The sequence below is a fragment of the Carlito syrichta genome, unplaced genomic scaffold (assembly GCF_000164805.1).
Source record: "Carlito syrichta isolate Samal-C Ts95f unplaced genomic scaffold, Tarsius_syrichta-2.0.1 Scaffold120599, whole genome shotgun sequence".
Taxonomy (NCBI): domain Eukaryota; kingdom Metazoa; phylum Chordata; class Mammalia; order Primates; family Tarsiidae; genus Carlito; species Carlito syrichta.
The window spans coordinates 20,305-33,527 of NW_007064695.1; the positions used below are offsets into that span (position 1 = coordinate 20,305).

The following is a 13,223-nucleotide window of genomic DNA, read 5'->3' on the forward strand; positions in this document are numbered from 1 at the left end:
GATGGGACTGGCTCATGGAGGCCCAGCTAGTCATCGTGGTGGGAATTTCCTGAACCAACAATGACGGTGTCCCTTCCAGGCTGTCATGGAGAGAGACCCTTCTGGAAGCAACGCAGGGGGCACGTGCCTGGCATGAGAGAACTCTGGTGCCCGAGTGTTAGATAACATAGGAGCCTGGCTGGGGTAGGGCAGAGCTTGGGTGTTCGGAGCCAAAGGTCTCCTGGGCCTTGTAAACTGAGCTGCAGCTTTTATGTGGATCCCCACTAGATGAACTCCAGGGTCATTTGGCATCTCACAGCTTGGAGCAACTCTTCCTTTTCTAGAAGGAGTCTCAAGATGAGGATCTGGGAGGAGGGATGGCCAAGAGGACAGAGCTGCCCAGACTAGTGTGCCTCTGCTGGGCACAGCCCAGCCAGGAGGGCCTGGACAGTGTTTGAACAATCCTACTCTCACCCAGGGAAGCTGGCTGGTGGTCAACTCACAGAAGTGATGCAACAAACACTGCTTAATGGTTACCTCTAAGCTCTGGGCCATCCATTCAGGACAACACAAAGCTCCTCGGGGGCCCTGTTTTCTAGCTGTAGACCTTGCTCGGGGTCCTTGGGGTCCCCTAGCTGGTGGAGGCAGGTGTGGTCATTAAAGTAAATGCACTCTCCAGGTGGACCTCCAGGCCCAGAGCAAGAAGCGGGGGGGGGGGTGTGAAACCATGGCAACAGGTGTCATGAGTGAGCCAAAGGGAACCAAACTCGCGCATTGAAAGCCAATCAAATTCAAACACAAACCAAAAAAAATGTGAAGGCAGCAGCAAGCTCTTTGTGTAATAAATATTGCAAAGCGCACTTGGTTTCTTTCTTTCTTTTTTTCAAGTCAAATATAACAACTAATGTCCCAGACCCTGTTTTCTGCATTCAAAATAGAGAAGTTGCTGATATCAGCAGAACACCTGCAGCCCATCAAAGAAAAAAAAAAAACCCTTTCCCATTAACCAGCCAATCGTAATCCCTTTCCAGTTTAAGCAGCCAGTCGGACCTCTTCACATTTCTAAAAACTGACCTAACTAAAGCACCAGAGCCCGGAGAGCTTCCTAGGAAGCCAGATACCGAGGCGCAAGTTTTAAAAAAAAATAAGAGTCAGAAATAAAAATAAAAGGTTTCTGTTGGTCAAGATTTAAAAATAAAAAGGTTTCTTCCTGCATCCAATCATGAGTCCATCCCTTTAAGCCAATCATAAATGCATCGCTGGTGTCCCCTTGATGCTGGCCCCCTGAGTGGCTGTGGGGCGGGGCGGGGTGGGGCAGGGGATGGGAGCAGGGGAAGGTAGGGCGAGGTGCTCTGCTGCCACTCAGCCAGCCGAGGAGCCACACCGATCTCTTGGCCCTTGACAGCTTCCAAGGTGTTCCAAGGGGTTTGCAGCTACTGCCTCCGGTCCTCCGTCTCCGACCTGGAAAACGCCATCACCACATCCTCTGCACCTGCAGACCAGGGGACAAGAATCACTGATGGGGCTTCCAGTGTTGGCCTGCAAGTGGGACAAGCACGGAGGCTGTGGGCCCCAGTTGGAGCATCTGTCCCCACAGTGCTTCTGAGGAAGGCCCCTTTCCTCTGGTGGCCCCTATGGTCTAGCTGGGGGATATGGCCAGCAACCCCACTGCGGGGTGGCAGGGCTGCTGGGGTGAGGTGCAGAGGCTTGCTCGAGGCTACACAGCTGAGGACAAGGACCAGGTGAATTGGAGTAGGGCTAGGCTGTGCTCATATCCCCTGTTCCAAGGTCACCAAAACCGGGGAGCCCTTGGGAAGGAAGCTCTCTCTCTCTCTTCTCAAAACTGACATCTTGATCCCTTCGGAGGATCTTGCTTCTTTCTTTCTTTTTTTTTTTAGAGTTGGAGTCTCACTCTGCTGTCTGGGCTGGAGTGCAGTAGCACGATCACAGCTCACTACAGCCTTGACCTTCTGGGCTCAAGCAATCCTTCTGCCTCAGCCTCCCAAGTAGCTGGAACTACAGGTATGCACTACCATGCCCGGCTATTTTTTTTTTTTTTGAGTTGGAGTTTCACTTTTGTCACCCAGGCTGTGGCATGCTCACAGCCACCGCAGCCTTGATCTGCTGGGCTTAGGCAGTCCTTCCGCCTCAGCTTCCAAGTTGCCCAGGTTGATCTCGAACCCATAGGCTCAGGTAATCCTCTCACCTCGGACTCCCAAAGTGCTGAGATTACAGGCGTGAGCCACCGTGTCCAGTCGTAATTTTTCTTTATTTATTGTAGAGACGAGGTCTTGCCAAGTTGCCCAGGCTGGTCTCAAACCCCTGGGCTCAGGCAATCCTCTTGCCTCTGCCTTCCAAAGTGCTGGGATTACAGGAGTGAGCCACCGTGCCCGGCTCATTTCAATGCAACGATTTCCTTTGCCCAAACCCAATACCTGCATGGCCATGCCCACCTCTTTGCAACTATCATCCTTTGCCCAAACCCAATACCTGCAAGGCCATGCCCACCTGTAGCCTGCTTTCTGCATGATCTCTGAAGGAGACAGATAATGCCCACAATTCTTATTATTTTTCTTAATCCTGAATTTGAGATTCTAGTCCAGGCATTCATGAAATCACTTCCTTTGTCTTGTTTCCCAGAAGACAGGCTCTGACATGCAGCCAGAAAAGGCAGGAGGGAGGAGGAAAAGAGCTGGAAATGCTGACCTGCCTCCCCCACCCAAAGCTGCTTGGGGAGAAAGGAGCTGTCTATGGTCAGCAGACCCCTGCGGGCCAAGGGAGTGGCCTTCAAGGTCCCATTCTGACTCGCTGTCCCTGGGTCCTACTGCTATCCCCACCTCCCTTTTTTTGAGTTGGAGTTTCACTCTTGTCACCCAGGCTGGAGTGCAGTGGCACACTCACTGCCACTGCCACCTCGATAGGCTGGGCTTAGGCGATCCTTCCACCTCAGCCTTCCAAGAAGCTGGATCTACAGATGCACATCACCACGCCCGGCTAGTTTGTGTGATTTATTTTAGAGATGAGGTCTCACCAAGTTGCCCAGGCTGGTCTTGAAGCCCTGGGCTCAGGCAATCCTTTTGCCTCAGCCTCCCAAAGTGCTGGGAAGACAGGCTGAGTCATGGCACCCGGCCTCTCTCAAGGGCGGTTCTTCACTGTGCCCAGAACAATAACAGTCAGGCTGCCCATGGCATTTCTGACATCTTGACGTCTGTGCTACTGCAGGAATTCTCCCCAGGAGGGGGCGGTCCAGAGCAGCAGAGACAGGAAAGGCCACCCAAGGGAGAGCTGGTATGGGGAGTGTGCAGTGGGGTTCCCGGCATAGTGTTGGCCAGTTTCAGCCACACCTCAAGTGGTCTCCCCCTCAGCAGGCACGTGATGACCTCCTTCCTAATTACTCTGTTGAGAGAGAGGAGGCACTCAGCTGTGGGGAGGGCTGTAGATACAGGGCCCAATGACAAGGGTGCAACAAACAAGACATGTGTCTTCACCTTCGCACTCGAGCACCAAGGTGCTACAAAGGGAACTAACTTGTCACCCTGCCCCTGACCCTGCCTTCACGGGGTTCTGTCCTTCCTAGCACAGTCTCTAATCCTAAAAAGAGAAATATGCTTCTAGAAAGGGGTGCAAGTCATCTGGCTTCTTGGGATGGGGAGCCCTACTAATCCTTCTCGTCTTCTTGGGAACATTCTGTTCTCGCCTCAGTCCTAGGACCACGCAATATCACTGCAGGCAGAATTTTCCTAGCAACCACAGAATCCAAGATTACATCATACCCTGCATGGCAGCTGAGCTGGTTACCTAACAGATGCCGACTTCTGCTGCCTCCCTAGCTCGATGATCAGGAGGGGGCTGGAGGGAGGCTGTGAGCAGGGAGCCATCAGCCGAGGATGTCTAGGTGGCAATGCATGGTGGCAGCCCACTCGCTTCCCTCCTGGCCTGCCTCGTGGGCTTTCTCACAGGAACCTTGGCCCCTGTAGTGAGCTACAGGCACAAAAATAGCACTGACCACCCCAGAAGGGATGGTGAGTCTGCAGAGGGAACCCAACTCTGCAACCTGCCCAGCGCATGTACCTGTCCTGTACTCTGAAGGCAGGAAGGAAGTAACCTTCTCAAGGTCACACAGGGCTCTGTCAGCTATTTAACAAGACACTAGAAGCAAAGGATTTGCCAGAGCCCTGCCCTTCCCACACTGCCAGCTGCCGCCCCCTTCTCTGGCAGGGTGGGGAAGGCTGCATGTCCACAGCTAGCATTTATAGAGCCTCCCACTGTGCTGAGCTGCTGCCCATCTCGTGCCCTGTTCTGCTCCTGTGCTGTTTTCCAGGCCTTACCACAGGATCTGCCTTCCTTTGGGGCCAAAGAGAGGGGCAGGCTCTCCCAGGGCATTCTCTGCCCTATCCTTACCATTGGTTGGCCAGGTGTTCGTCATTTAATGAGGTCTGGCCACAAATCTGACAGGCCTCTATCCGAGGATGCTGATCTCCCTTCTCTTCTCTATGAAATTGGACCAGTTACCTAACAGGGAGGGTGAGTTGTTCAATCCGTTATGATTCAATCCCTCAGAGCTAGAGTTTTAGAGCCAGGAGGGACCTCAGAGGTTGACCCTGCAGTCTCTCCTCCTTTGAAGGCCAGCATATGGTGGCTCCCTTGGGTACTCGCTATCCTAGAAGCACTGAAAAGGCAGCAGGCTAGCCCACTGCCTCCAGGCCGACAGCTGGGTTTCTTATCCCGTTTCACAGATGAGACTCTGTCCCTCCCCTTGGTACTTCTGCTGCATTGTCTGAATTTGGGCTCAGAGATTTTGGTAGCACAGGAGGGGAGGCCGATCAGTATCTCCTGTTCCAATCTCTAACACTGAAACATAAGGATAGCCAAAACCTGATGACATCATAAGAAAAGAAAACTATAGACCAGTATCTCCTATAATTATAGATATAAAAATGCCCAATAAAATGCTAGCAAACTGAATACAGCAACATATAAAAAGGATTATATACCTAAGTGAGATTTATCCCAGGAATGCAAGGTTGGCTTAACATCTGAAAATCAAGTAATGTAAAACATATCAATAGAAAAAAGGGAAAAAAACATACAATCATCTTAGATGGGGAGCAGTCAGAGCCCTCATACACTGGTGCAAATGTTAAGTGGTGCAGCGGCCACGTCTGCTCCACAGCCTTCACCATCTCAAGTGAAGGGATTGAGACCCTCTGGTTGCTCAGGTCAAAATCCCAGGGGTTTTCCTGACCCCCCTCTCACACACACCTCACATACAGCAAATCAGCAAATCCTGCTGCTCTCCTTCACTGGACTCCTGAATCCCTGCTTCCCAAGACCTCCTCACATTGGCCTCTGATGGTCCATTCTCTAGAGACACAGCAGCCAGGTGGAAGTTTTCAAAAACATTAAGTTATCTCCTGTCGTGCCTTGCTCAAAACCCTCCAGAGGCTTCTTACTGCAAGATCTCTCTTCATAACCAATGCAGACACCAAACACCTCACTGTGGCCTACAGGATCACATGCACTGGCTTCTGGCTGTTGCTCTGCCTCCCTTTATACACTTCCCACCTCTCACTGCTTCAGCCACATGGGTCCCTGGCTGTCCTTCAGGCATAAGGCCTTGAATCTCAAGGGCCTTGCACCTGCTGTCTCTTTTGCCTTGATGCTCTTCTCCAAGTTCATCTCACAGATGACTTCTAAAATGGTGCCTGTGTCTTTCTTTTCATTTTTTTGAGTTGGAGTCTCACTCTGTCACCCAGACTGGAGGGCAGTGGCACGCTCCCGGTCACCACAACCTTAACTTGCTGGGCTCCGGCGATCCTTCTGCCTCAGCCTTCCAAGTAGCTGGAACTACAGGCGCGCGCTACCATGCCAGGCTATTTTTTTGATTTATTGTAGAGATGAGGTCTTGCCAAGTTGCCCAGGTGAGTCTCGAACCTGCGGGCTCAGGCAATCCACTCACCTCAGCATCCCAAAGCACGGGATTACAGGCTGGTGCCTGTCTTAATCCCTCAGGTAGATGAGGTTTTCAGTACCTTCGGCACTAGTCACAGAGCTATCTATTGATCTGACCTTCGTTTCCCCACTGGAATGCACTTCCCATGTGTTCAGGGACTTTGTCTTGTTCACTGACATATTCATAGCACCTGGGAAAGATCTTAGGATGCAGGATGAATCCTTATTTTGTAGATGAGGAACCTGAAGCTCAGAGGCAGAGGGAGGCCCTAGACCCAGCCTCCAAAGCTCACGCCTTCACCACTACCAGGAGAAGGGAAATCACTGACCTGCCCCTGTCACCCAGGGCACAGAGGCCTGTCAGGCCTCCTAGCATCTGTCCCCATCAGAATGGAACTAAGAACCAGGATTTAAAACACTACCAAAAGCTGGGCTCGGTGGCTCAGCCTGTAATCCTGTGCCTTTAGGAGGCTGAGGTGAGTGGACTGCCTGAGCCCGCGGGTTCAAGACCCACCTGGGCAGTAAGATCTCATCTCTACAATAAATTTAAAAAAAATCAGCCGGGTGTGGTAGCGCATGCCTGTAATTCCAGCTACTTGGAAGGCTGAGGCGGAAGGATCGCCAGAGCCCAGCAGGTCAAGGCTGGGCGACAGAGTGAGATTCCAACTCAAAATAAAATAAAATAAAATAAAACACCACCAAAGCAGCCCAAGGGTGCCTTGTGGAGAATTCAACATGGAACCTAGAGTGCCAACCTGGAAAGGAGCCCTGGTCCCTGATCCCTGGCCCCCGGCCCCTGCCCCTGCCCCTACTCCATCCCCCTTCCTGCCCTCCCCTGACTGCTGCTCCCACTCCTGCCTACTGCTCTGCTGGATGCCTCACTAATTCTGCAGCTCAACTGCCTTGGAAATCAGGCCCAAGGCACTGGTGAGAGCACAGCTCTCTGAACCAGGGTAGGGTGCTTGGCAGGTCCTCTCATCCCACACCCAATGCCAGCTTGGTCCCTTTAACGGAACCCAGTCATGTGACTGGGGAAAAGAAATGACAAATATGCAGGAGCTTAGAAGAGGGAAGCTGGCCCCTAGCTGGGGGCGGCAGACAGACAATGGGAGCTCAGGATGAATTCCCACCAACAGAGCCAAAAGCCCAGCTCAGCTCAGTCTGCACTCACCCTAGCTCCACCAGGCTCTCTCGGGTAGCAGTGTGCTCTGAAGGAAGACTCCCAGAGGAGTCTGACAACCCCCACAGTCTGCTGAGACTCTTGCTATTTGAGGCTCTAAGGTGAGGTCTTTCAAAGGTCTCTTCCTGAATTCACTGGGCAGCTCGATGCACTTCCAGAGCAAACTCTGACCAGCCATGTAGGATTATAGCTGGGTCAGAGACAGTGGATGAAAAAGAGAAGAAAAGAGGAACACGGAGATGAGGAAGCCCAGATGGCCGATCCACAGGGCAAGGGCATGTCACAGACCTGGCAGGGGAAATTCTAGTGCTGCCTAAGCCCACGAAATCCGCATTTGCCATGCTGCAGAACCCCTGAAATCCGCATGACTGGAACAGGCCAGTCCCAGGCCACATGGGTGAAATGTGGTGGACGCAAGCCTGTGATGATCCGCAGACCCTGCCCTCACCTCTAGCTGCCTCCCTGGACCATCCCACAGGACAGGTGTGGTCTGCTTTCCCAGTCAGGAGGAGGACTCTGTTCTGCCCTAATTCCACTAAAGCACCTGGCTGTGGGAGGGATAAACTGACACCCTACCACCCCACCCCCATATGCTTTTCCAGCTCCGAGACTTGCAAAGTTCAGCTCAGAGCGGGTGCTCAAAGGCGGCCAGGTAGAGAGTAAACAGACTGAGTGTAAATCCTACCTCCAAAATTGACCAAGGACCCAAAAGCCTGGCTCAGTTCCCAAAGGCTGCAGGGCCCCAAGACCCCACAGACCAGGAAAGGTATCAGACGCTGATGGACATGCCCACATCACCTGATTCGGTGCCCAGTGCCCCACAACAGGAGACTTTGCAGTGCCATACTGCAGAACCCCTGAAATCCGCACACCCTGTGCTGGCTGGAACTTCCAAGGATGGTGTCAGACGTCCTCGGGTCAGGTACCTCATGGCCTCCTGAATTCCTAAGAGCCTTGCACCTTCCTAATGAGCTAGACAAGTGGGGCCTGACAACTCAGAAATATAGCCTGAAATCCCAAAGTCTCCACATTCCCATGGCTGACAGGGAATCCCCCTTTGGGAGTCACCATCAGTGCAGGGAGTTAACTTTGGCCAAGTGCTTCAAGATGTCCAGGGAATGCCACCTGCCAAGCCCAGGACCCATCCTCGACACACCCAGCAGACCAGGCTGGAAAGAACGGCCACGTGTTCCCATGTATCTGGGACAATTCCCATTCTGGATGTCTGATCCCCTTTTCTAACCATAAGATTTTGGTTTTGGATCTCGCCCCCACCCCCCAAAAGCTCATTATCTTGCTATCAACACCAGCTAGCATCTGCTACCTGGTTATCCCAAACTACAACAGCTTAGCTACCAGCTCTGGGAAAACGCAGCCTGGAAAACCAGGTCCCAATGTTCCTCCAAGGGGAAGAGGTTCCCAGGGAAAAGGCTCTGGTATCACCCTGGACTGTGTCTCCTCCCAGACAAACCCAGACTACTGGGTGGCATGTGCTGTTTTGAGCAGCCCAGGTCTACCAGCTGGTGTTCTATACATCTCAGTTCTGATGCTCCAAAGTCCCCAGGGAATGGCTTGTACCCAGAGACAGCAAGACACTCTGGTTGCTATGGGGACAGCAGCCACCGATCCACCAAGGTCGTAGCAGTCAGAGCAGCACCAGGCTCAGTGGCGCCTACTGGGTTCCAGGTTGACAACCACCTCCACAAGCACATAAGGCCACTGGGAGGTGGCACTGCGGCTGCTAGTGCCGTTTGCACATGAGCTGAGGCATAAGCCACGGAGCAGAGGCAGTGGATTTTCCGGTCAAGCCAGCGAGCACTCAGGAGGCAGCTGAAGGCCATCCCCAGGCCGGGGCTCCCTTGGTGCACCCAATAGCAACACTCAACACTCAGTGGTCAGGACTCAACTAGCTGTGTGGCCCACAAGAAGTCCCTGCACACTTAGTCTCGGTTTACGCATCTGTAAAATGTGAAGAATAGTATCTATCTGGGTCATCTAACTGGCCACAGGACAATATCCATAGCATAAAGCAGCACAAGCAACATCTTGGGCGGTTGCAACTTGGGGCTCTATTATACCCAAGCCACCTCGCCCATTTCTCCCCTCCCCTTCCCATGGAACCTGGCACACACACACTACTTTTGTGGTATGCTTCATTCCTCCTCATCTGAATTCTTTGGTTCTCCAAAATGAAAGCTCTCCTAGACCAAAGATTTTGTGCCCAGAAGGGAGAGAGAACCAGGTCTTCATCCAAAGCCCTGGCATATCCCAAATTTTAGTGGGCATCAGAAATGAATCAGTGTGGGGGCTTAAGATGTAGATTCCCAGGCTCATCTGGCAGGCACTCTGATCTGGTGGGGCTACAGCAGGGCCTGAGAGTCTGCATTTTTTTTTGAGTTGGAGTCTCACTCCATCGCTCAGGCTGGAGTGCAGTGGCATGCTCACGGCCAACCCAGCGTTGACCTGCTGGGCTCAGGCGATCCTTCCACTTCAGCCTTCCAAGTAGCTGGAACTACAGGTACGTGCTACTGTGCCTGGCTAATTTTTTGATTTATTGTAGAGATGAGATCTCGCCCAGCTGTCCAGACTGTTCTTGAACCCGTGGGCTCAGGCAATCCCCTCATCTCAGCCTCCCAAAGAGCTGGGATTACAGGCTTGACCCACCATGCCCGGCTGAGTCTGCATTTTTAAGAAGTACCCTAGGCATTCAGGTGTGGAGTCTGTGGAACATGCTCCGAGAACTTGATGCCACCGACGGTCCCTTAACCTCCACCCCCCCCCCGAGTTGTCACTTCTCAGTCAGCCTTGGAGAGGGACGTCTGCAATTCCTTCCTCCATGCACACATTTCCAGCACTCTTCAAGGCCCCATGCAAACAGCACCTCTCCTCTGTGGCTTCCTAGATGGTTTCCACTCCCTCAGCACAAAAATGCCTTCATTCACATGTCTGTCTGTCCTGCTGGCCTAGCAGCTCGTGGGCAGTGCTGCAGCATGGCAACGTGACCAGGGCTAGCATGGGCAGGACCGTCACCTGCTGGCCTGAGCGGCCCCTCATGCCCCTCTACAGGGTCTGCCTCTTAGCAGGGTGCCAGGAGGTGAATGTAGAATCAAACGAGGGGCTTCTCAGAGGCCTTTTGGGCATCGGTTCTCAGTTCTATCCCCTGGGTGAAGAAGGGTCAAGCCACCCTCACGGGCCAGAGCTGGAATGCTGATGAGTCAGCTGGCCTGGGCTGCAGCATATGCCTCACTTTTCCCGGAACTTGTTTCTGCCTCAGGGACACCACTTATGCGCCAAATCCTCCAGGTTGATTCCCGTTTGATTCAATATATAGGTGATTTGGGGTTCAATTTTGTTATTAGGTTACAGGTAATTCTCATGTAAGTGTTGATTAAAGTTTAAAAAGATTAGCTTCCTGCCTGGCTGCCTGGAATTCTCCCTGGGCCCGACTGTAATTTCAGCACAGAGTCTGTTATCGCCTGGTGTCTCTGGGAGAGGCCTCCAAGCCACACGTGGGGAGAGAGGGGACCCAGAAACCTCAGTAGACTGTGTACAGATGGACCAGGGCCAAGGAGGGGTCCAGCTGGCTGCCCACGGAGGGAAGATACTCAGAGCAGCTGGGCTGGGGAAGGATCTGTCTATACATTTATCTGACAAACACCTACTCTGCACGGGAAGCTGATCGTGTGGCCGTGGACACCACACCGACCCTGGCCCCACAGGCTCTGCAGAAAGAGAGGCTGACATGGAGCTCTGGGCACTCGCTGACCCTGGAAGGGGGCAGATGGCTTATAAAGGAAGCGAAACGGAGGCTAGAACGCTGTGGGGAGGATTTCAGGAAGAACTGTCCAAGCTGGGCTGTATGACGAGATCACGCTACCAGCCCTAGAGGCAGGGCCGCTGAGAGGGTCATGGGGTGATGAGCAGAGAGCGGAGTCGACTGCAAAGTGTATACAAGGGCAAGGCCATTTCCTCAGAGCCTGCTTCCCTGCTGTTTTGCCCGTGACCGCAGCTATTTTAATAAGGTCCCCAGTGCAACCCTGAGGCCAAGTGACCTATTTTAGGCTCTCTGGCAGCATTGCCTGAGACTGTAGCCTCCATTTCCAAAGGAGAAAGCCAGTAGAGTCCTGAGAAAGCCCGACTGGCCACGGCCAGGGAAACCTTCCGTGGAAAGTCTCCTGGAAAAAGAGTGTGATGGAAGCTGGACTAGGCCTCAGAGTCACCGCACCAGCACGTGGCTCCCAGAGGCAAGAAGAAAGCCAGAGGCAGAGCAGAGCACATCCCTGGGGGGCCCCCAGGCAGAGGACAAGGAGCTTCCTGACAAAATAAGCTGTGTCAAAGCAGGGTCCCTCACAGCCCTGGAACACCAGAACAAGGGCCTATTCAGAGCCCCACATGAGGATGACGTTTTGAGGGTGACTGACTATGGGATGACCTTTGCAAAGTGTCTTCAGGGGCCTAGACGTCTCATCTGCTGGGCGTCTCATCCCAGGTGCAGTACTAAGGCAGGAAGAGACCCAGAGCTCTCAGGGAACCGTCACATTCAAAAGTGTCTGCAGGTGGAGGACCCAGAATAAAAAGGTGGCAGCAAGTTCTTCCCCATTTGTTCAGCTCCTTCTGAACTACCATGTAACTGCCTAAATCACACCTGTTCCTCAGGTAAACACTGTCCTGCTTAAAAACACATATGGAGCCGGGCTGGGTGACTCAGCCTGTAATCCCATGCTTTGGGAGGCGAAGGTGAGTGGATTGCCTGAGCCCGCAGGTTCAAGACCCGCCTGGGCAACTTGGTGAGACCTCATCTCTACAATAAATTAAAAAAATCAGCTGGGCATGGTAGTGTGTGTCTGTAATTCCGGTTACTTGGAAGGCTGAGGTGGAAGGATCACCAGAGTCCAGCAGGTCAAGGCTGCAGTGGCCAGGAGCGGCCACTGCACTCCAGTCTGGGCGACAGTGTGAGACTCCAACTCAAAAAAAAAATAAAATAAAATAAAAATGCATATGGTGGCCAGGCGTGGTGGCTCATACCTGTAATCTCAGCACTTTGGGAGGCCAACATGGGATGACTGTTTGAGGCCAGGAGTTTAAGACCAGCCTGGGCAACACAGTGAGACCCCACCTCTACAATAAACAAAAAGAAGGAACTGGGAGTGGTGATGGGTACCTGCTATCCCAGCTACTTAGGAGAATGAGGTGGGGGTTGTTCATTCTCAAGCATCCCATGTTGCTTGAGTCTCAGAGTCCAAAGCCGCAGTGAGCTTTGATCGTGCCACTCACTGCACTCTAGTCAATCACCCAGGTTGAAGTACAGTGATATGATCTTAGCTCACTGCACCTTGAAATCCTGGGCTCAAGCGACCCTCCCACCTCAGCATTCTGAACTGCTGGTACTACAGGAGTGCACCATCAGGGCCAGCTAATTTTTTTTTTTTTGGTAGAGATGGGATCTCACTATGTTGTCCAGGCTGGTCTCACGCTCAAGAGGTCCTCCCACCTGGGCCTCCCAAAGCACTGGGATTGCAGGCATGGGCCACTGTGCCTGGCCATTTTCTGCTTATCTTCCTAGTTTTCTACAATAACTGAGCATAATTGTATAACCAGGAAAAACAATCAATAGCTATCCTAGAGAGAGCAGCACTGGCCATGGAAGGCATGGACTCAGCGTTCTGCCCAGACTGATGCTTTAGGAAGCCAGCTCTCCCCCATTCCTGTAGCTGGCCATTCTCAGCAAGGCAACCTTCCCGAGAAGTATTGATTTTGTCTGGTTCAAAGTCAAGTCCTCCTGGCTATCAGGTCTGCTCAGCTACCGTTGGAGACCAGGAAACGGCACTTTGAGAATCCACCGTCTTTTATGCAGACCTTGGGCTCCCAGAGCAGACCCCATTCATTCATTTATCCAGCAGGCACTGAGGGCTTAGTGGGATCCAGTCCCTCAAATACAAGATGGAAGCCACAGTTCCAAGCTCGAGGCACTGAGTCAGGTCAGTAGATGGAACAGGAGGCACCGGGGCATAGGAGGAGGATAGCACAGCTGAGGTGCACATACATCTCACAGAAGGCCTAGTCCAGGCTGCAGGAGGTGGGGGCAAGGGGGAAGCAGTGTTGGGGGCAGCGA

The 13,223-nt window shown here is 52.7% G+C and overlaps 1 protein-coding gene across 1 annotated transcript in view; it reads right to left on the minus strand.

Annotated features, from left to right (window-relative positions):
- Window positions 1-793: 793 nt before the first annotated feature.
- The window catches only part of CTNNBIP1 (catenin beta interacting protein 1), a 22,880-nt gene continuing 10,450 nt past the window's right edge, over window positions 794-13,223 (minus strand). The window contains exon 5 of the mRNA XM_008048144.2: window positions 794-1,471. Within this exon, the coding sequence (XP_008046335.1) occupies window positions 1,413-1,471 (59 nt within the window). The 3' untranslated portion in view covers window positions 794-1,412. The remainder of the gene's footprint in view (window positions 1,472-13,223) is intronic.